This window comes from Somniosus microcephalus, chromosome 4 (genome assembly GCF_052327205.1).
Source record: "Somniosus microcephalus isolate GS21.2 chromosome 4, FLI_Smic_1.0, whole genome shotgun sequence".
Classification (NCBI taxonomy): domain Eukaryota; kingdom Metazoa; phylum Chordata; class Chondrichthyes; order Squaliformes; family Somniosidae; genus Somniosus; species Somniosus microcephalus.
In genome coordinates, this window is record NC_140990.1 from 13,161,860 (window position 1) to 13,183,526 (window position 21,667).

Genomic DNA, 21,667 nt, shown 5'->3' on the forward strand with positions numbered 1-21,667 from the left:
GTTTCTCCATATTTACTCTATCAAAAACCCTTCCTGATTTTGAACACCTAAGTCTCCCCTTAACCTCCTCTGCTCTAAGGAGAACAATCCCAGCTTCTCCAGTCTCTCCACGTAACTGAAATCCTTCATCCCCTGGTACCATTCTGGTAAATCTCCTCTGCACCCTCTCCAAGGCCTTAACATCCTTCCGAAAGTGCGATGCCCAGAATTGGGACACAATATTCCAGCTGAGGCCTAGCCAGTGTTTGATTAAGGTTTAGCATAACTTCCTTGCTTTTGTACTCGATTCTTCTATTAATAAAGCCAAGGATCCACATTAATATTTTTACACTCTTAAAATTATCTTGTATCACTCTACAAGATCACCTTTTGGCCACTTCCTCTCCAGGGTGAATAGCCCAACAGTCATTCCTGAAACTCAGAACCTTGATACCAGGGAAGAGGCCTTGTGGCTCTCCTCTGCACGTCCTCCAGGAGTCGAATAGCCTCCTCGTTTCTCAGTGACCAGAAATCAAAGCTTCCCTGGGCACATTTTAGATCTAATTCTAGAACTGTATACCTCTCCCTCCCCCACCCCGACTCTCCCTCCCCCTCTCTCCCATCTCTGGATTCAGTCCAGGTTTTATATACGGCCCCTCAGTGCAATCCGTGGATCCAGTCCGTGTTTTACAGATTGACATCAGTCTAATCCCTGGATCCATTCCAGGTTTACTGACTACCCCCATCCGACCCCTAGATCCAGTCCTGGTTTTATTTACAGCTCTCTATCCGATCCCAGGATTCAGTCCAGGTTTTAGTTGCAGCTCTCGCTCCGATCCCGGCATCCAGTCCAGGTTTCATTTGCAGCCTTCGCTCCGCTCCCGGCATCCAGTCCAGGTTTTATTTACAGCCACCGCTCCGCTCCCAGCATCCAGTCCAGGTTTTATTTACAGCCCTTGCTCTGATCACTGGATCCAGTCCAGGTTTTATTGACAGCTCTCGCTCTAGTCCCTGAATCCACTCCAGGTTTTATTGACAGCCTTCGCTCCGCTCCCTAGACCCAGTCCAGATTTTATTTACAGCCCCTCGCTCCGGTCCCTGGATTCAATCCAGGTTTTATTTACAGCCCCTCACTCCGATCCATGGATCCAGTCCAGGTTTTATTTACAACAGCTTGCTTTGATCTCTGGATACAGTCCAGGTTTTATTTACAGCTCCTGGCTCCAGTCCCTGGATCTGGTCCAGGTTTTATTTACAGCCCCTCGCTCCGATCCCTGGATCCAGTCCAGGTTTTATTTACAGCCCCTCTATCACTAGGCATCTGGAAATGATATTAATCTGATTTATTTCCAGGGCGCCTCTCCTGGTTGCTAAGCCCGGACGGAGGTCTCACTAAGGGTCCCGTTAGTTCCTGCAGTGCTCGGGCTGACCCCTGCTCTGTCCTCTGAGGCAGGTGTGGGGTCAGGGGGGCAGGCAGACCATTGCCCGTCCCCCCGTCCCCCCAGTCCACGACCACCTCTGGTGCACAGAGAGCTCAGTGTTCCTCAGCCAAGTACACGCCGGATCAGAACACACTGACCGGCTCCTGACCCCATCTGCACTTAAACCTTTAACTCCCTCTCTGTCTCTCTTTGTCTCTCTGTCTCTCTCTCTGTCTGTCTCTCACTCTTTATCTCCTTTTTTCTCTTTCTAATCTCTCTATCTCACTCTCTCTCTCTGTTTCTGTCTCTCTCTCTCTCTCTCTGTCTCTCCCTCTGTGTGTGTCTGTGTCTCTCTCTCCGTCTCTGTCTCTCTGTCTTTCTCTCTCTCCCTCTCTGTCTCTCCCTCTATGTGTGTCTCTCTCTCTCTGTCTTTCTCGCCGTCTCTGTCTCTCTCTGTGTCTCTCTCTCTCTGTCTCCCTCGCTGTCTCTCCCTCTCTCTCTCTCTCTTTCTCTCTCTCTCTCCTTCCTCACAGTCTCTGTCTCTCACTCCGGGGAAATGTCTCTCGTGTTTCTCGGTGTGTGGGGGAGGAGGGAGACATACCAAAATAAACCTCTGTTTGAGAACAGGGTGGCTTGATGGGGCCTTGGGCCTAAATTGAGGCCACTTCAGAGAAGACCGGCCTCCCTAATATAGCACTTGGACGGGAATCTGTTTTAACAGATTGATGTGTATTTTTATATATAAATATATATATTTATACAAAAAACATAAATAGCCAAATATTATTCCTCAGACCCTGGTTGACAAATCACTCATTCAGTCAGCATCTAAACAGGACTGTAGTCCGATGTGCATGTGAGTGTGTGTCTAGGCTGGTGCATCACACACATAGGTAACAAGGGCCTTGACTGTGACAGCACTGGCCTCTTGACATGCTCTCCCACTGCAATGGGCGTGTCTGAGGTTTAAACGGCTGCGATCCTGTGGTTTCACCGCTTCGAGCCACCGGGAGGAAGTCTGGAGTCTGTCCTTCCAGCCCGACAACCCTCCGAGATCTCTGCGTCCCTTCGATTCTGGCCTCTTGTCCACCTCTCTGCACCCATCGCTCCAACTTCGGAGGCTGTGTCTTCAGCCACCCAGGCCCCTAGGCTCTGCAATAGAAACATTGAAGATAGGAGCAGGAGTGGGCCATTCAGCCCCTCGAGCCTGCTCCACCATTCAATGAGATCATGGCTGATCATCCAAATTCAGTACCCTGTCCCTGCCTTCTCCCCATATCCTTTGATCCCTTTAGCCTTAAGAAATATATCTAACTCCTTCTTGAATATATTTAATGAATTGGCCTCCACTGCCTTGTGTGGTAGAGAATTCCACAGGTTCCCCACTCTCTGGGTGAAGAAATTCCTCCTCATTTCTGTCCTAAATGGCTTACCCCTTATCCTTAGACTGTGACCCCTGGTTCTGGACTCCCCCGCCATCGGGAACATCCTTCCTGCATCCAGTCTGTCTAGTCCTGTTAGAATTTTATAAGTTTCAATGAGATCCCCTCTCATTCTTCTAAACTCCAGCGAGTATAAACCCAATCGACCCAATCGCTCCTCATATGTCATTCATAAGAACATAAGAAATAGGAGCAGGAGTAGGCCATACGGCCCCTCGGGCCTGCTCCGCCATTCAATAGGATCATGGCTGATCCGAATCTAGACTCATGTCCACTTCCCTGCCCTCTCCCCGTAACCCCTAATTCCCTTATCTGCTAGGAAACTGTCTGTTTTGATTTCTTTTGGGGTTCAATAAAGACTCATTTCTGAAAGAGAATGTTGTTTAATCTAAAGTCTTGTTCAAGACTTTCTACAGCTTTTTACAGAACACACTATGCTGTGATGCATCTAGAATGAAACTGAAAGTAAAACTCCTCTGGGCTGCTTGTCTCTCACATGACCTCTGCTGGTCAGGCACAAGTAATCAAAAACACAGACAAATATGCTGTAAGGCATAAGTAATCAAACACAGACAAATATCATCACTATTTGCTGATATCATTACATCTCCCTTTCTTAAAACAAAAGTATTTTACTTTTAACTAACAACATTTAATGAACTTACATTATCATTATCATGATCAAGGTTTTTTACCCTTGCTTTGTGTGTTCACATGAAATATGTCAATACACTAGAACTTGAAGAAAGAATAAGATAACATTACTTCCTTCTTTAACAATAGTCCTTAAATTTGCTCAATGAGTCTCTCAGGAGGCTTCACGTGTCTTGAGGATTTTCTGATTGATTGTCCTTGAATCTGAGTTGTTGCCTCAGATGATTGGTTCTCAGCTGTGTGATCAGGTTGTTCACCAGTATCAGTCTCTTGACCTGCTGTGGCTGGTCCCATGAGAAGATCTCGACGATTTCTTCTCAGAACAGCACCCTCATCTGTCTGAATGGTGTATGATCTTGGTTGAACTTCACTCAGGACAGTTCCCTTCTGAGTCCATGTGTTTGTTTTGTCTTTCAACCTTACTTGGTCACCAGTGTGGAGTTCAGGTAGGTTTTGTGTTCCTCTGTCATAGTAGTACTTTTGCTTTTCTTTCTGTTGCTCTTTGAACTTCCTCACTTTCTCCCCCTCTTTTGTTTTCAGGAGGTTCTCCGGGATGGGTAGGTTTGACCTTAGCCGACGTCCCATCAGGAGTTGGGCTGGTGACATACCACACTCGAGCGGCGTTGTGCGGTATACAAGCATGCTTTGGTAGAAGTCAGTTCCACTGTCTTTTGCCTTGTACATCAGTCTTTTCACTGTCTGGACCGATTTTTCCACTAGTCCATTGGACTGTGGATAGTGAGGACTTGACGTTGTGTGGACAAAGTCCCACTCTTTGGCAAAGTGTCGGAAATTTGCATTGTTAAACTGGGGTCCGTTGTCTGTGAAGACCTCGCTTGCCACGCCATGTCTGGAGAATATGGCTTTCATACTTCTTATCACAGCTTCTGCAGTGGTGGTGTACAGTCTACAAACCTCTGGATACAGGGAGTAATAGTCTGTGACGACAAGATAGTCCTTCCCTTGACATACGAATAGGTCAGCGCCTACCTTTTGGTAAGGTCTGTCTGGTGCTGGGTGTGGCTTTAGTGGTTCTACCGGATTGCTTGCTCGATATTTCAGGCATATTGTGCCGTTTGACACCTCATTTGTCACATCTTGGTTGATTCGTGGCCAGTACATCACCTCTCGTGCTCTTTTCTTACACTTTTCGATTCCCAGATGTCCTCCATGGATCTTTTTTAGCATCTCTCTTCTCAGACTCTTTGGGATAACTATTTTACTTCCTTTGTAGATGATGTCTTCGACCACTGATAGTTCCGCCCTGCAGTTCCAGTACTCTGCTATATCAGGTGAGCAGTCTTGCTTCATGTTGGGCCATCCATCCAAGATGCTTTTTCTCAGTCATCTCATTGTTTCATCTTTGTTTGTCTCAGTCTTTATGAGCTCCATTTTTGCATCTGCTATGGGCAGTGCACTTGTGATCATGTCCACGTAGGCGTTCACTTTTTCATCCATTGTGGTGTTTGCGGGCTCACTTGGGTCAACAGCTCTGGACAACGTGTCTGCTGTATACATCAGCTTACCCGGTGTGTACGCAACATTCAGTGTATAGCGTTGCAGCCTGATCATCATTCTTTGTATTCTAAGCGGACAGCTATTCAGTGGCTTTTGGAACAATGCAATCAAGGGCTTATGGTCAGTCTCTACACTGATTGCTTGTCCTGCCACAAACTGGTGAAATCTTTCACAGGCGTATGTGATGCTGAGCAGCTCCTTTTCTATTTGAGCATATCGCGTCTCCGTGTCTGTCATTGAGCGCGATGCATATGCAATAGGTTGCCAGTAGTCATATTGTTGCAGAAGAACGGCACCGAGCCCACTCTGTGATGCATCTGATGATATCTTGATGGGTCTCGCTGGGTCATAAAACCTCAGAACTGGTTCCTCTGTGAGCAGTTTCTTTAGATCGCTCCATGACTTCTCATGCTCATGATTCCATTCCCATTCTATGTTCTTTCAGTTAGTCTTCTCAGTGGCGCTATTTTTTCTGAGAGGTTGGATATGAATTTACCCATGTAGTTGATCATTCCATTAAACCTCTGCACGTCCTTTTTGCATTGTGGCTTTGGCATATTCTCAATGGCGGACACCTTTCTGGGATCTGGTCTGATGCCCTCACTGCTAAGGATATCTCCCATGAATGTCAGTTCTGTCACCCCGAGCTGGCATTTCTCTCTATTCAGCTTCAGGTTTGTTTCCTTGTTGCTTCCAGCACTTTTTTCAGTCTCTCGTCATGCTCAGTTCTCGTGGTTCCCCATACTATGATGTCATCCATTGATGTATCAACTCCCTCCAGGTGCTCATAGATCATATGGATAGTCTTGTGATACACTTCAGGAGCTGAGGCAATGCCAAATGGTAACCTTAGGAATCTGTATCTGCCAAATGGAGTGTTGAACGTGCACACTCTTGAACTTGCTTCGTCCAGCTTCATCTGCCAAAATCCTGAGGACGCATCTAACTTGCTGAAATATTTTGCATTTGCAAACTGTGCCATGATTTCCTCACGTGTAGGAAGCTTGAAGTGCCCTCTCTTTATTGCTCTGTTTAGATCTCTTGGATCCAGGCAAATTCTGAGCTTTCCATTCTTTTTGTCCACTACGACGAGGGAACTCACCCACTCAGTTGGCTCATCTATCTTCTGAATCACGTTCGGGCTTTCCATCCCGTCCAACTCTGCCTTCAGTTGCTTTTGAAGAGCAAACGGAACTTTTCTGCATGGATGTATGACCGGTGTCATACTTTTATCTACTCTGATCGTGTGTTCTCCTGGAATGCAGCCTAGACCCTTAAATAGGTCTTTGTACTCTTTCATGAGTTCATCATAGACTGTCTCTCCTTCGCTTTCCACAACGAGGACTCTCTTTACCAGGTTCAGTCTCTCACAGGCTTTTAACCCTAGTATGGCTTGCACATCCTTTGGCACCACGATTAATGCTAGCGTGTGCTCTCTGTCCTTGTGTGTTACTTTGACAATGCATTTTCCTTTCACTGGTATATCAGTACCTGAGTATCCGGTCACTTTCACTTGTATTCCATGTAACTTTGGTCTGGGTCTAATTCTCTTAAAATCGGTCTCTGATATCACATTAACTTGTGCTCCAGTATCCAATTTAAATGGAATGTGTATGTCATTCACTTTTAGTGTCAACATCCAGTCTCTTTCTTTTTTGTTTTCAGACACAACATCTACATTGAATTCCTCTATCTTGCTTTCATCTACTGTATGGACCTTGCTTTGTTGCGCTTGGTTCTTACAGCAACGGGCATAATGGTTGTTTTTGTTGCATCTATTGCATGTTTTACCATATGCTGGACACATTCTTGGTGGATGCTGTGTACCGCATCGACTACATGACTTCCGATTGTCTCTTTCATTTTTGTTTGCTGGCCACGTCTCTTTTTTCACATTGGCGCTCTCTTTGTTAAACGGTTTGTATCCGTTCTTTCTCACTGCATCCACGTTGCAGCTACTGTCACTGAACAGCTCCTTTGCCTGCAACTTCACAGTCTCTGTAGCCCTACACAATGCTATGGCTTTTCCCAGGTCTAGATCTTGCTCTCTTAGCAGCCTTTCCCTTAGACCATTATCTGGAATACCACACACCAGTCTGTCTTTTATCAGCGAGTCTGTGAGTCCCCCAAATTCACACGATTTGCTCCGGTTTCTCAGTTCAGTCACATACTGATCAATAGTCTCGCCGATTTTCTGTACACGTGAAAAATTTGTGCCTCTCAAAGGTCACGTTGCGTTTAGGTATGCAGTAGGCCTCAAACTGTTCCATTATTTTATCTAGCTTCATTTTGTCTCCATCAACAGCAAATATGAAATTATTATATACCTCCAGCGCTGCATCACCTACGACATGTAAGAACACGGACGATTTTTGTTTATCACTTTTCTCGTCAGCTCCGATTGCCGCTAAATACAACTCTAAACGTTGTTTGAACCTTCTCCAATTTTCAGCCACATTACCTGTCAATTGAAGCGTCGCCGGTGGGAGTAAACCTTCCATTTTTTCACTTCGTTAGCTATTCTCTAATGGTAAGCAACGATGTTCTCTTCTGGCTTGCTAATATGTGGAGAGCTGATTTCGCTTACTTGCCACAACTGCTTTCACTGTCCCATCAAGTTGCTAACTTCAGATTTTTTCTCTTTCAGCCACTTCTGACATCATGTTTTGATTTCTTTTTGGGTTCAATAAAGACTCATTTCTGAAAGAGAATGTTGTTTAATCTAAAGTCTTGTTCAAGACTTTCTACAGCTTTTTACAGAACACACTATGCTGTGATGCATCTAGAATGAAACTGAAAGTAAAACTCCTCTGGACTGCTTGTCTCTCACATGACCTCTGCTGGTCAGGCACAAGTAATCAAAAACACAGACAAATATGCTGTAAGGCATAAGTAATCAAACACAGACAAATATCATCACTATTTGCTGATATCATTACACTGTCTATCTCTGTTTTAAATTTATTTAATGTCGCAGCTTCCACAGCTCTCTGGGGTAGCAAATTCCATAGATTTACTACCCTCTGAGTGAAGAAGTTTCTCCTCATCTCAGTTTTGAAAGGGCAGCCCCTTATTCTAAGATTATGCCCCCTAGTTCTAGTCTCACCCATCAGTGGAAACATCCTCCCCGCATCCACCCGATCAAGACCCCTCACAATCTTATATGTTTCGATAAGATCGCCTCTCATTCTTCTGAATTCCAATGAGTAGAGGCCCAACCTACTCAACCTTTCCTCATACGTCAACCCCCTCATCTCCGGAATCAACCGAGTGAACCTTCTCTGAACCACCTCGAGAGCAAGTATATCTTTTCTTAAATATGGAAACCAAAACTGCACGCAGTATTCCAGGTGTGGCCTCACCAATACCCTGTATAACTGCAGCAAGACCTCCCTGTTTTTATACTCCATCCCCCTTGCAATAAAAGCCAAGATTCCATTGGCCTTCCTGATCACCTGCTGTACCTGCATACTAACTTTTTGTGTTTCATGCACCAGGACCCCCAGATCCCTTTGTAATGTAGCACTTTGCAGTTTCTCTCCATTTAGATAATAACTCGCTCTTTGATATTTTCTGCCACAGTGCATAACCTCACACTTTCCAATATTATATTCCATCTGCCAAATCTCTGCCCACTCACTTACCCTGTCTATGTCCTTTTGCAGGTTTTTTATGTCCTCCTCACTCACTGCTTTCCCTCCCATCTTTGTATCGTCGGCAAACTTGGATACGTTGCACTCGGTCCCTTCCTCCAAATCGTTAATATAGATTGTAAAGTGTTGGGGTCCCAGCACTGACCCCTGCGGAACAGCACTAGTTACTGATTGCCATCCTGAGAATGAACCATTTATCCCAACTCTTTGTTTTCTGTTAGATAGCCAATCTTCCACCCATGCCAGTATATTACCCCCAATCCCGTGATTTCTTATCTTGATCAGTAATCTTTTGTGTGGAACCTTGTCAAATGCCTTTTGGAAGTCCAAATACACCACATCCACTGGTTCCCCTTTATCCACCTTGTTTGTTACATCCTCAAAGAATTCGAGCAAATTTGTCAAATGTGACTTCCCCTTTATAAAACCATGCTGACTCTGTCCAATTAAATTATGCTTATCCAAATGTCCTGTTACTGTTTCCTTAATAATGGACTCCAACATTTTGCCAACCACAGATGTTAGGCTAACTGGTCTATAGTTTCCACCTTTTTGTCTACTTCCCTTTTTAAATAAGGGTGTTACATTAGCAGTTTTCCAATCTGCCGGGACCTTTCCTGAGTCCAGGGAGTTTTGGAAAATAATCACCAATGCATCCACAATCCCTACCGCCACTTCTCTCAAGACCCTAGGATGTAGGCCATCAGGTCCGGGGGATTTATCCGCCTTAAGTCCCATTATTTTACTGAGTACCATCTCCTTAGTGATTTTAATCGTGTTTAGCTCCTCCCCCCCCCATTGCCCCCTGTTTATCCAGTGTTGGGATATTTTTAGTGTCCTCTACTGTAAAGACTGATACAAAATATTTGTTCAGCGTCTTTGCCATCTCCATGTTCCCCACCACTAGTTTCCCGGTCTCATCCTCTAAGGGACCAACGTTCACTTTAGCCACTCTTTTTCTTTTTATATAGCTGTAGAAACTCTTGCTATCTGTTTTTATATTTTTTGCTAGTTTACTTTCATAATCTATCTTCCCTTTCTTAATTAATCTTTTAGTTATTGTTTGCTGGCTTTTAAATGCTTCCCAATCTTCTATCCTCCCACTAGATTTATCTACTTTATATGCCCTTGTTTTCAGTCGGATACTATCCTTTATTACTTTACTAAGCCACGGATGGCTGTCTTTTCTTTTACTCCCCTTTTTCCTCAGTGGAATATATTTATCTTGAAAGATGTGAAATATCTCCTTGAATGTAGACCACTGCTCTTGTACCGTCTTACACTTTAATCTGTTTTCCCAGTCCACTTTAGTCAATTCTACTCTCATACCTTCATAGTCTCCTTTATTTAAGCTCAGTATGCTGGTTTGAGATCCAACTCTCTCACCCTCAAACTGAATTTGGAATTCAACCATATTATGGTCACTCATTCCAAGGGGATCCTTTATTAGGACATTTTTTATTAATCCTGTCTCATTACACAGGACCAGATCTAAGATTGCCTGCCCCCTGGTTGGTTCAGTTACATACTGCTCAAGGAACCCGTCCCTAATACACTCTATGAACTCTTCCTCAAGGTTGCCATGCCCAATTTGATTAGTCCAGTCAATATGAAAGTTAAAATCCCCCATGATTATAGCTGTTCCCTTATTACAAGCCCCAACTATTTCCTGATTTATACTCCGACCAACAGAGTTGCAACTGTTAGGAGGCCGATAGACTATGCCCACTAGTGACTTTTTCCCCTTATTATTCCTTATCTCCACCCAAACTGTTTCACTATCCTGATCCTTTGACCCAATATCATTTCTGACTATTGCAGTGATTCCATCCTTGACTAACATAGCAACCCCACCTCCCTTTCCTTCCTGTCTGTCCTTCCTAATTGTCAAATACCCTTGTATGTTTAGTTCCCAGTCATGATCATCTTGCAGCCATGTTTCCGTAATGGCCACCAGATCATACCCATGTGTAGTTATTTGTACCATCAACTCGTCTATTTTGTTACGAATGCTGTGTGCATTCAGATAAAGAACTTTCAAATATGTTTTCTGACAATTTATTCCTGCTTTTACCCCTTTTACTACTTTACCTTTATCATTATACATTCTGTCCCTTCCTGACACGCTCTGGTTTTTAATTCCCCCACTGCTACCTTTCTCTATTGCCTTCTCCGCTGTCATTTTTATTATTCGCTCTCTTAAAACCTCCCCCCCACTAATTAGTTTAAAGCCCTCTCTACAGCCCTAGTTACTCGATTCGCCAGGATTCTAGTCCCAGCACTGGCCAAGTGAAGTCCGTCCCAACGGAACAGCTCTCTCCTGTCCCAGTACTGATGCCAGTGTCCCAAGAAGCAAAACCCATTTCTCCCACACCAGTCTTTGAGCCACGCATTTAACTCTCTAATTTTATTTACCCTAGCCAAATTTGCATGTGGCTCAGGTAGTAATCCAGAGATTATTACCCTTGTGGTTCTGCTTTTTAATTTGGCCCCTAGCTGCTCAAACTCCCTCAGCAGAACCTCTTTCCTTGTCATACCTATGTCGTTGGTACCAACATGGACCATGACAACTGGATCCTTCCCCTCCCACTCCAAGTTTCTCTCCAGCCCAGAGGAGATGTCCTTAACCCTGGCACCGGGCAGGCAACACAGCCTTTGGGACTCTCGCTCTCGGCTGCAAAGAACCCTATCTATCCCCCTAACGATACTATCCCCTACCACTACAACATTTCTTTTAACTCCCCTCACTTGAATGGCACCCTGCTCCACGGTGCTGTGGCCAGGTTGCTCATCCTCCCTGCAGTCCCTGTTCCCAACCTCACAGGGAGTAAGAGCCTCAAACCTGTTGGACAAGAGCAAGGGCTGTGGCTCCTCCAACACTACCTCCTGGATCCCCGTACCTGCCTCACTTCTAGTCACACCATCCTGACCCTGGCCACGGACTACATCTGAATTAATTAATCTAATTGGTGTGACTACCTCCTGAAACACAGAGTCCAGGTAACTCTCCCCCTCCCTGATGTGTCTCAGTGTTTGAAGCTCGGACTCCAGCTCTTCAACACGGAGCCGGAATTACTCGAGCAGCCAGCACTTACTGCAAATGTGATCACCGTGAGCATCAATGGTGTCCACCAGCTCCCACATATTGCAGCAGCAACACATCACCTGATCTCCCATTCTATGTAATTAATTAAATTTATTAATATTATTTTTAAATACCCTCTGCCCCGATTTTAGATGATGAATATCACACCTTAGAAACTATAAACCACAGAGTTTAAGTTTAAAAAGAGAGAAATACTCACCAACCAATCACTTACCTGCTTTCTGGTGACGTCACACTTCGATTATTTTTTACCTCTCTCCTTCCCTTTGAGTTCCGAGTTCGGAGACTGGTCAAACTTACCTGGTCTGTGGAGCCTTTTATAGCCCCGCTCTGCCGCTCGAGTTTCCCGCCGACGCTCTGAGGCCTTACCTGGTCTCTGGAGCCTTTTATAGCCCCGCTCTGCCGCTCGAGTTTCCCGCCATTCCAGGCATCAGCCTGGTGAATCTTCGCTGCACTCTCTCCATGGCAAGAACATCCTTCCTCAGATAAGGCGACCAAAACTGCACACAATACTCAAGGTATGGTCTCACCAAGGCCCTGTACAACTGCAGCAAGACATCGTTGTTCCTGTACTCGAATCCTATCGCTACGAAGGCCAACATACCATTTGCCTTCTTAACCGCCTGCTGCACCTGCATGCTTACCTTCAGCGACTGGTGCACAGGGAATTACAGGCCAGTGAGCCTAACATCAGTGGTAGGGAAATTATTGGAAAAAATTCTGAGGGACAGAATTAGTCTCCACTTGGAGAGGCAAGGGTTAATTAGGGATAGCCAGCATGGCTTTGTCAAGGGAAGATCATGTCTGACCAATTTGATTGAATTTTTCGAGGGGGTGACTATGTGTGTGGATGAGGGTAGTGCAGTGGATGTGGTTTACATGGATTTCAGTAAGGCTTTTGATAAAGTCCCGCATAGGAGACTGGTCAGGAAGGTAAAAGCCCATGGGATCCAGAGTGCCTTGGCACATTGGATCCAAAACTGGCTTAGTGGCAGAAGGCAGAGGGTGATGGTGGAAGGTTGTTTTTGTGACTGGAAGCCTGTGTCCAGTGGGGTACCGCAGGGATCGGTGCTGGGTCCCTTGCTGTTTGTGGTCTACATTAATGATTTGGATGTGAATGTAAAAGATATGATCAGTAAGTTCGCAGATGACACGAAAATTGGTGGAGTGGTAAATAGCGAGGCGGGAAGCCTCAGGCTACAGGACGATATAGATGGGTTGGTCAGATGGGCGGAACAGTGGCAAATGGAATTTAACCCTGAAAAGTGTGAGGTGATGCATTTTGGACGGACTAACAAGGCAAGGGAATACACAATGAATGGTAAGACCCTAGGAAAGACAGAGGATCAGAGGGACCTTGGTGTGCATGTAAATAGATCCCTGAAGGCAGCAGAACAGGTGGATAAGGTGGTTAAAAAGGCATATGGGATACTTGCCTTCATTAGCCGAGGCATAGAATATAAGAGCAGGGAGGTTATGATGGAGCTGCACAAAACGTTGGTAAGGCCACAGCTGGAATACTGTGTGCAGTTCTGGTCACCTCACTATAGGAAGGATGTGATTGCTTTGGAGAGGGTGCAGAGGAGATTTACCAGGATGTTACCTGGGCTGGAGCGCTTCAGCTATGAAGAAAGACTGGACAGGCTGGGGTTGTTTTCCTTGGAGCAGAGAAGGCTGAGGGGGGACCTGATTGAGGTGTACAAAATTATGAGGGGCATAGATAGGGTAGATAGAAAGGAACTTTTCCCCTTAGTAGAGGGGTCAATAACAAGGGGGCATAGATTCAGGGTAAGGGGCAGGAGGTTTAGAGGGGATTTGAGGAAAAACTTTTTCACCCAGAGGGTGGTTGGAATCTGGAACTCACTGCCTGAAAGGGTGGTAGAGGCAGGAACCCTCACAACATTCAAGAAGCATTTAGATGAGCACTTGAAATGCCATAGCATACAAGGCTACGGACCAAGTGCTGGAAAATGGGATTAGATTAGACAGGGCTTGATGGCCGGCGCGGACGCGATGGGCCGAAGGGCCTCTTTCTGTGCTGTATAACTCTATGAGTCTATGACACCCAGGTTTCGTTGCACTTCCCCTTTTCCCAATCTATTGCTGTTCAGATAATAATCTGCCTTCCTGTTTTTGACACCAAAGTGGATAACCTCGCATTTATCCACATTATACTGCATCTGCCATGCATCTGCCCAATCACCCAACCTGTCCAAATCATACTGGAGTTTCTCGGCATCCTCCTCACAGCACACACGCCCACCCAGCTTTGTGTCATCTGCAAACTTGGAGATATTACATCTAGTTCCCTTGTCTAGATCATTAATATATATTGTGAATAGCTGGGGTCCTAGCACCCACTAGTCGCTGCCTGCCACTCGGAAAAAGATCCGTTTATTCCAACTCCCAATTCCCTCCCTAAGCCCTCTCCGCCGCTCCCTCTCCTCCTTTTAAAGACCCTCCTTACAAACCTGTCTCTTTGACCAAGCTTTTGGTCATCTGTCATTCTTTCTCTGCTCTCTCTCTCTCTCTCTCTCTCTGCCCGCCACCCCCATCCCCCGGTCTCTTCCAACAGCCAACCACCTTCCACCCTCCCTAAACTTGAGCTTATCCAAAACTGCGCTGCCTCCTATCCTAACTCGCACCAAGTACCGTTTCCCCCCCACCCCCATCATCCTCCCCTGTGCTCGCTGCACTACATTGGCTCCTGGTCTGGCAAGGGCTTGATTTTAAAATTCTCCATCCTGGTGTTAAAATCCCCTCTCCCTATCTCTGTGGCCTCCTACAACCCGCCCAGATCCCTGCGCTCCCCCAATTCTGGCCTCTTCAGCATCCCCGATTTTAATTGCCCCACCATTGGGCGGCCATGCCTTCAGCTGCCTGGGCCCTAAGCTCTGGAATTCCCTCCCTTAAACCTCTCCTCCTTTAAGACATTCCTTAAAATCTGCCTCTTTGACCAAGCTTTTGGTCACTTGTCCTGATGGCTCCTTTTTTGCCTCGCTGTCTGACACGCACCTGTGAAGTGCCTGTTCCTATGTAACAGGCTTGAGGGAGCTGAATGGGCCTCCTCCTGTTGCTAGGTAACAGGCTTGAGGGAGCCGAATGGGCCTACTCCTGTTCCTATGTAACAGGCTTGAGGGAGCTGAATGGGCCTCCTCCTGTTGCTAGGTAACAGGCTTGAGGGAGCCGAATGAGCCTCCTCCTGTTGCTAGGTAACAGGCTTGAGGGAGCCGAATGGGCCTCCTCCTGTTGCTAGGTAACAGGCTTGAGGGAGCCGAATGAGCCTCCTCCTGTTGCTAGGTAACAGGCTTGAGGGAGCCGAATGGGCCTACTCCTGTTCCTATGTAACAGGCTTGAGGGAGCTGAATGGGCCTCCTCCTGTTGCTAGGTAACAGGCTTGAGGGAGCCGAATGAGCCTCCTCCTGTTCCTATGTAACAGGCTTGAGGGAGCCGAATGGGCCTACTCCTGTTCCTATGTAACAGGCTTGAGGGAGCTGAATGGGCCTCCTCCTGTTGCTAGGTAACAGGCTTGAGGGAGCCGAATGAGCCTCCTCCTGTTGCTAGGTAACAGGCTTGAGGGAGCCGAATGGGCCTCCTCCTGTTGCTAGGTAACAGGCTTGAGGGAGCCGAATGAGCCTCCTCCTGTTGCTAGGTAACAGGCTTGAGGGAGCCGAATGGGCCTACTCCTGTTCCTATGTAACAGGCTTGAGGGAGCTGAATGGGCCTCCTCCTGTTGCTAGGTAACAGGCTTGAGGGAGCCGAATGAGCCTCCTCCTGTTCCTATGTAACAGGCTTGAGGGAGCCGAATGGGCCTACTCCTGTTCCTATGTAACAGGCTTGAGGGAGCTGAATGGGCCTCCTCCTGTTGCTAGGTAACAGGCTTGAGGGAGCCGAATGAGCCTCCTCCTGTTGCTAGGTAACAGGCCCAAGTAGGCTGAACGGGCCTACTCCTGTTCCTATGTAACAGGCTTGAGGGAGCCGAATGGGCCTCCTCCTGTTGCTAGGTAACAGGTCCAAGTAGGCTGAATGGGCCTACTCCTGTTCCAATGTAACAGGCCCAAGTGGGCTGAATGGGCCTCCTCCTGTTGCTAAGTAACAGGCCCAAGTGGGCTGAATGGGCCTACTCCTGTTCCTATGTAACAGGCTTGAGGGAGCCGAATGGGCCTACTCCTGTTCCTATGTAACAGGCTTGAGGGAGCCGAATGGGCCTCCTCCTGTTGCTAGGTAACAGGCCCAAGTGGGCTGAATGGGCCTACTCCTGTTCCTATGTAACAGGCTTGAGGGAGCCGAATGAGCCTCCTCCTGTTGCTAGGTAACAGGCCCAAGTGGGCTGAATGGGCCTACTCCTGTTCCTATGTAACAGGCTTGAGGGAGCCGAATGGGCCTCTCCTGTTGCTAGGTAACAGGCCCAAGTGGGCTGAATGGGCCTACTCCTGTTCCTATGTAACAGGCTTGAGGGAGCCGAATGGGCCTACTCCTGTTCCAATGTAACAGGCTTGAGGGAGCTGAATGGATCTACTCCTGTTGCTAGGTAACAGGCTCGACAAGCCGAATGGGCCTACTCCTGTTGCTAGGTAACAGGCTCGAGGAGCCAAATGGGCCTACTCCTGCTGCTAGGCAACCGGCTCGAGGGGGTCGAATGGGCCTAATCCTGCTGCTAGGTAACCGGCTCGAGGGGGTCGAATGGGCCTAATCCTGCTGCTAGGTAACTGGCTCGAGGGGGCCGAATGGGCCTAATCCTGTTGCTAGGTAACAGGCCCGAGGGGGTCGAATGGGCCTAATCCTGTTGCTAGGTAACAGGCCCGAGGGGGCCGAATGGGCCGACTCCTGTTGCTAGGTAACAGGCCCGAGGGGGCTGAATGGGCCGACTCCTGTTGCTATGTTCCTTTTGGACCAGGGATGGGTGGGGAATGGAGCGTTTAGAGGGAGCACTCTAAGGCAGTCTCTGTCTCTTCCCCTTCCAGATGACATTGTGTACATGGAGGATGAGGAGTGGAGGAAGGAGTACGTGCTGAACGAGACTGGCCGCATTTATTACGGGACGGAGAAGCAGATTGGTGCACGAACGTGGAGCTTCGGACAGGTAACTGTTTATTCAGTCTCGTGGGATGTGGGCGTCGCTGGCAAAGGTCAGCATTTATTGCCCATCCCTAATTGCCCCTTGAGAAGGTGGTGGTGAACCTTCTTGAACCGCTGCAGTCCGTGTGGTGAAGGTACTCCCACAGTGCTGTTGGGGAGTGAGTTCCAGGATTTTGACCCAGCGACAATGAAGGACCAGCCGATATACTTCCAAGTCAGGATGGTGCAGCTGTGTGACTCGGAGGTGATGGTGTTTCCACTGTGACTCAGTGGATCTCATTCTCTTGCCTCTGAGTCAAAAGATCGTGGGTTTGCGCCCCAATCCAGAGACTCAAGCCCCATAATCCAGAGTCGACACTCCGCGGTGCCAGTACTGCGGGAGCGCTTCACTGTCGGAGGGGCAGTACTGAGGGAGCACTGCTCTGTCAGAGGGGCAGTACTGAGGGAGCCCTGCACTGTCAGAGGGGCAGTGCTGAGGGAGCCCTGCACTGTCAGAGGGGCAGTACTGAGGGAGCGCTGCACTGTCGGAGGGGCAGTACTGAGGGAGTGCTGCACTGTTGGAGGGGCAGTACTGAGGGAGCGCTTCACTGTCGGAGGGGCAGTACTGAGGGAGCGCTTCACTGTCGGAGGGGCAGTACTGAGGGAGCGCTGCACTGTGGGAGGGGCAGTACTGAGGGAGCATTGCACTGTCGGAGGGGCAGTACTGAGGGAGCACTTCACTGTCGGAGGGGCAGTACTGTGGGAGTGCTGCACTGTCGGAGGGGCAGTACTGAGGGAGCGCTGCACTGTCGGAGGGGCAGTACTGAGGGAGCACTGCACTGTCGGAGGGGCAGTACTGAGGGAGTGCTGCACTGTTGGAGGGGCAGTACTGAGGGAGCGCTTCACTGTCGGAGGGGCAGTACTGAGGGAGCGCTGCACTGTGGGAGGGGCAGTACTGAGGGAGCATTGCACTGTCGGAGGGGCAGTACTGAGGGAGCGCTTCACTGTCGGAGGGGCAGTACTGAGGGAGCACTACACTGTCGGAGGGGCAGTACTGAGGGAGCGCTGCACTGTCGGGGTGGCAGTACTGAGAGAGCGCTGCACTGTCGGCGGTTCAGTACTGAGGGAGCGCTGCACTGTCGGGGTGGCAGTACTGAGGGACAGCTGCACTGTCGGAAGGGCAGCACTGAGGGAGTGCTGCACTGTCGGCGGTTCAGTACTGAGGGAGTGCTGCACTGTCGGAGGGGCAGTACTGAGGGACAGCTGCACTGTCGGAAGGGCAGCACTGGGGGAGAATGAGACAGAGGGAGGCGCGGGGGGAGAGGGAGAATGAGATAGAGATGGAGGGAGTGAGTGAGAAGGAGGGAGTGAGAGGGAGGGAGAATCAGACAGACGGCGGGAGAATGAGACGGAGGGAGACGAAGGGGTGGAGAGAGGTGGATGAGGGCGAGACAGGGAGTGGGAGAGAGCGAGAGTTTGGGGACTGAGGTAGACCAGCCCAATGGGGTATTGAGGTTGTTCTCTGTTTCCCGCAGTTCTCTAAGGGTGTCCTGGACGTTTGCCTGTTCATGCTGAAGAGAAGCAAGATGCCTGCGGCGGGACGAGGGGACGCCATTGGTGTCGCACGTACCATCTCCGCCATGGTGAGTGAGCAGAGAGCAAGCCTGTCCCACTAGGCCTCCCTGTGGGGGGCGGGGGAGCGAGAGCGTGAGTGTTCCTCTCCTGGTTGTATCCATTCTCGTTGGGGTATGGATTGGGAACATGGAGAACAGGAGGAGGCCGTTCAGCCCCTCGAGCCTGTTCCACCCATTCAATCATAGGAACAGGAGGAGGCCATTCAGCCCCTCGAGCCCGTTCCGCCCATTCAATCATAGGAACAGGGGGAGGCCATTCAGCCCCTCGAGCCTGTTCCACCCATTCAATCAAAGGAACAGGAGGAGGCCATTCAGCCCCTCGAGCCTGTTCCATCCATTCAATCATAGGAACAGGAGGAAGCCATTCAGCCCCTCGAGCCTGTTCCACCCATTCAATCAGACCGTCCCTCAACCAACATCACTAAATAGAAAAAGATGATCTGGTCATATATCTCATTGCTGTTTGCGGGAGCTTGCTGTGCATAAATTGGCAGCTGCGTTTCCCTCGATGACGGCAGTTTGGGCTCTCATTAGGAGATGGAACAATGGTGGATGTGAGATTCATCAGTAAATAATTGTCTTTTTTTTATTTCTCTTATTCACGCGTTCACTCTCTCTCTCCTCTCTCTCCCCTCTCTCCCCTCTTTCTCTTGACTCTCTCCCTCCCTCTCTCTCTCTCCCCCTCTTCCCCCTCTCTCCCCCTCTCTCCTCTCTCCCCCCTCTCTCCCCCCTCTCTCTCTCTCTCTCCTCTCTCCCCCCTCTCTCCCCCTCTCTTCCCCCTTTCTCACCCCCTCTCTCTCTCTCTCTCTCCCCCCCTTCCCCCCTCTTTCCCCCTCCCTCTTTCCCCCCTCCCTCTTTCCCCCCTCCCCCTTTCCCCCTCCCTCTTTCCCCTCCCTCTTTCCCCCCTCCCTCTTTCCCCCTCCCCTTTCCCCCCTCCCCCTTTCCCCCCTCCCCCTTTCCCCCCTCCCTCTTTCCCCTCCCTCTTTCCCCCCTCCCTCTTTTCCCCCTCCCTCTTTCCCCCTCCCTCTTTCCCCCCTCCCTCTTTCCCCCCTCCCTCTTTCCCCTCCCTCTTTCCCCCCCTCCCTCTTTCCCTCTTCCTCTTTCCCTCTCCCTCTTTCCCCCTCCTTCTTTCCCCCCTCCCTCTTCCCCCCTCCCTCTTTCCCCCCTCCCTCTTTCCCCCCCTCTTTCCCCTCCCTCTTTCCCCCCTCCCTCTTTCCCCCCTCCCTCTTTCCCCCCTCCCTCTTTCCCTCTCCTCTTTCCCTCTCCCTCTTTCCCCCTCCTTCTTTCCCCCCTCCTCTTCCCCCCTCCCTCTTTCCCCCCTCCCTCTTTCCCCCCCCTCTTTCCCCCTCCCTCTTTCCCCCCCTCCCTCTTTCCCCCCCTCCCCTTCTCCCTCACAGATAAACTCTCAGGATGACAGTGGAGTGCTGGTTGGGAACTGGTCGGGTCTTTACACGGGTGGCACCTCCCCCACAGCCTGGGTGGGCAGCGTGGACATCCTGCTCCAGTACCACCGGACGGGGGAGCCAGTCCAGTTCGGGCAGTGCTGGGTCTTCTCGGGAGTCACCACCACAGGTACGACCTTTGGACCCTCGCTCAGCGACGCCAGTCCCGAGTTACCACCTGCCCCTCGACCCTGAACCCCGGACAACTATTGGCTCGCTGTCCTAGCTCACTGATTGGTCCTGTGCTGAGGTTTCTGGGGGCAAGAGTTGCCTCATTGAGCCATAAAGCACAGAAGGAGGCCTTTTGGCTCATCGTGCCTTTGACAGCTCTTTGATGGAACGATTCAATTGATCCCACTCTTTCTCCACAGCCCTGCGCATTTTCTCCCATTCAAGTATTTATCCAATTCCCCTTTTGAAAGTTACGATTGAATCTGCTTCCACCGTCCTTTCAGGCAGCGCGTTCCAGATCACAACAACTCACTGCGTAAAGAAACCTCTCCTCATCTCCCCTCTGGTTCACCTTAAATCTGTGTCGTCTGGTTACCGACCCTCCTGCCACTGGAAACAGTTTCTCCTTATTTACTCCATCAAAACCCTTCATGATTTTGAACACCTCGATTAAATCTCCCCTTAACCTTCTCTGCTCCAAGGACAACAACCCCAGCTTCTCCAGTCTCTCCACATCACTGAAGTCTCTCATCCCCTGGTACCATTCTAGTAATTCGGCCCCTCCTGCCTGGGCCGGCTCTTTGAAAGGGCCGTCGTGCTTAGTCCCTCGCTTTTTGTCCGTAACCATCCAACAAGCGAGAGTCTAACCACCACCCCTTGACATTCAATGGCATTACCATCGCCGAATCCCCCACCATCAACATCCTGGGGGTCACCATTGACCAGAAACTTAACTGGACCAGCCATATAAATACTGTGGCAACAAGAGCAGGTCAGAGGCTGGGTATTCTGCGGCGAGTGTCTCACCTCCTGACTCCCCAAAGCCTTTCCACCATCTACAAGGCACAAGTAAGGAGTGTGATGGAATACTCACCACTTGCCTGGATGAGTGCAGCTCCAACAACACTCAAGAAGCTCGACACCATCCAGGACAAAGCAGCCGCTTGATTGGCACCCCATCCACCACCTTAAACATTCCCTCCCTCCACCACCGGCGCACCGTGGCTGCAGTGTGTACCATCTACAAGATGCACTGCAGCAACTCGCCAAGGCTTCTTCGGCAGCACCTCCCAAACCCGCAACCTCTTCCCCCTAGAAGGACAAGGGCAGCAGGCGCATGGGAACAGCACCACCTCCAAGTTCCCCTCCAAGTCACACACCATTACTTGGAAATATATCGGCGTTCCTTCATCATCACTGGTCAAAGTCCTGGAACTCCCTCCCTAACAGCACTGTGGGAGTACCTTCACCACACGGGCTGCAGCGGTTCAAGAAGGCGGCTCAACACCACCTTCTCAAGGGCAACTAGGGATGGGCAATAAATGCTGGCCTTGCCAGCGACGCCCACATCACAGGAACGAATAAAAACAAAAAATGTTACCGGACTGATGAGCCAGAGAACATGAATTCAAATCCTAGCCTGGCAGATCAAGACAGGGCTTGGGGAAGGGGGGACGGATATAGGTGACGCGCTAGGTGGTCCTCCGCTGTGCCCTCTTGGCTCCTTCCCCTCCCACAGGGAGGAATTCCAGAGCTTAGGGCACAGGCAGCTGAATGGCGGAGCGATGAAAATCGGCGGATGCGCAGAG

At 49.3% G+C, this 21,667-nt stretch overlaps 1 protein-coding gene across 1 annotated transcript in view; it reads left to right on the forward strand.

Annotated features, from left to right (window-relative positions):
• Positions 1 to 20,102, forward strand: part of LOC147118319 (protein-glutamine gamma-glutamyltransferase K-like) — a 44,212-nt gene extending 24,110 nt beyond the window's left edge. Inside the window, exons 3-5 of the mRNA XM_085983884.1 lie at positions 16,738 to 16,856; positions 18,367 to 18,474; positions 19,863 to 20,102. Of these exons, the coding sequence (XP_085840010.1) occupies positions 16,752 to 16,856; positions 18,367 to 18,474; positions 19,863 to 20,102 (453 nt within the window). The 5' untranslated portion in view covers positions 16,738 to 16,751. The remainder of the gene's footprint in view (positions 1 to 16,737; positions 16,857 to 18,366; positions 18,475 to 19,862) is intronic.
• The last annotated feature ends 1,565 nt before the right edge of the window (positions 20,103 to 21,667 follow it).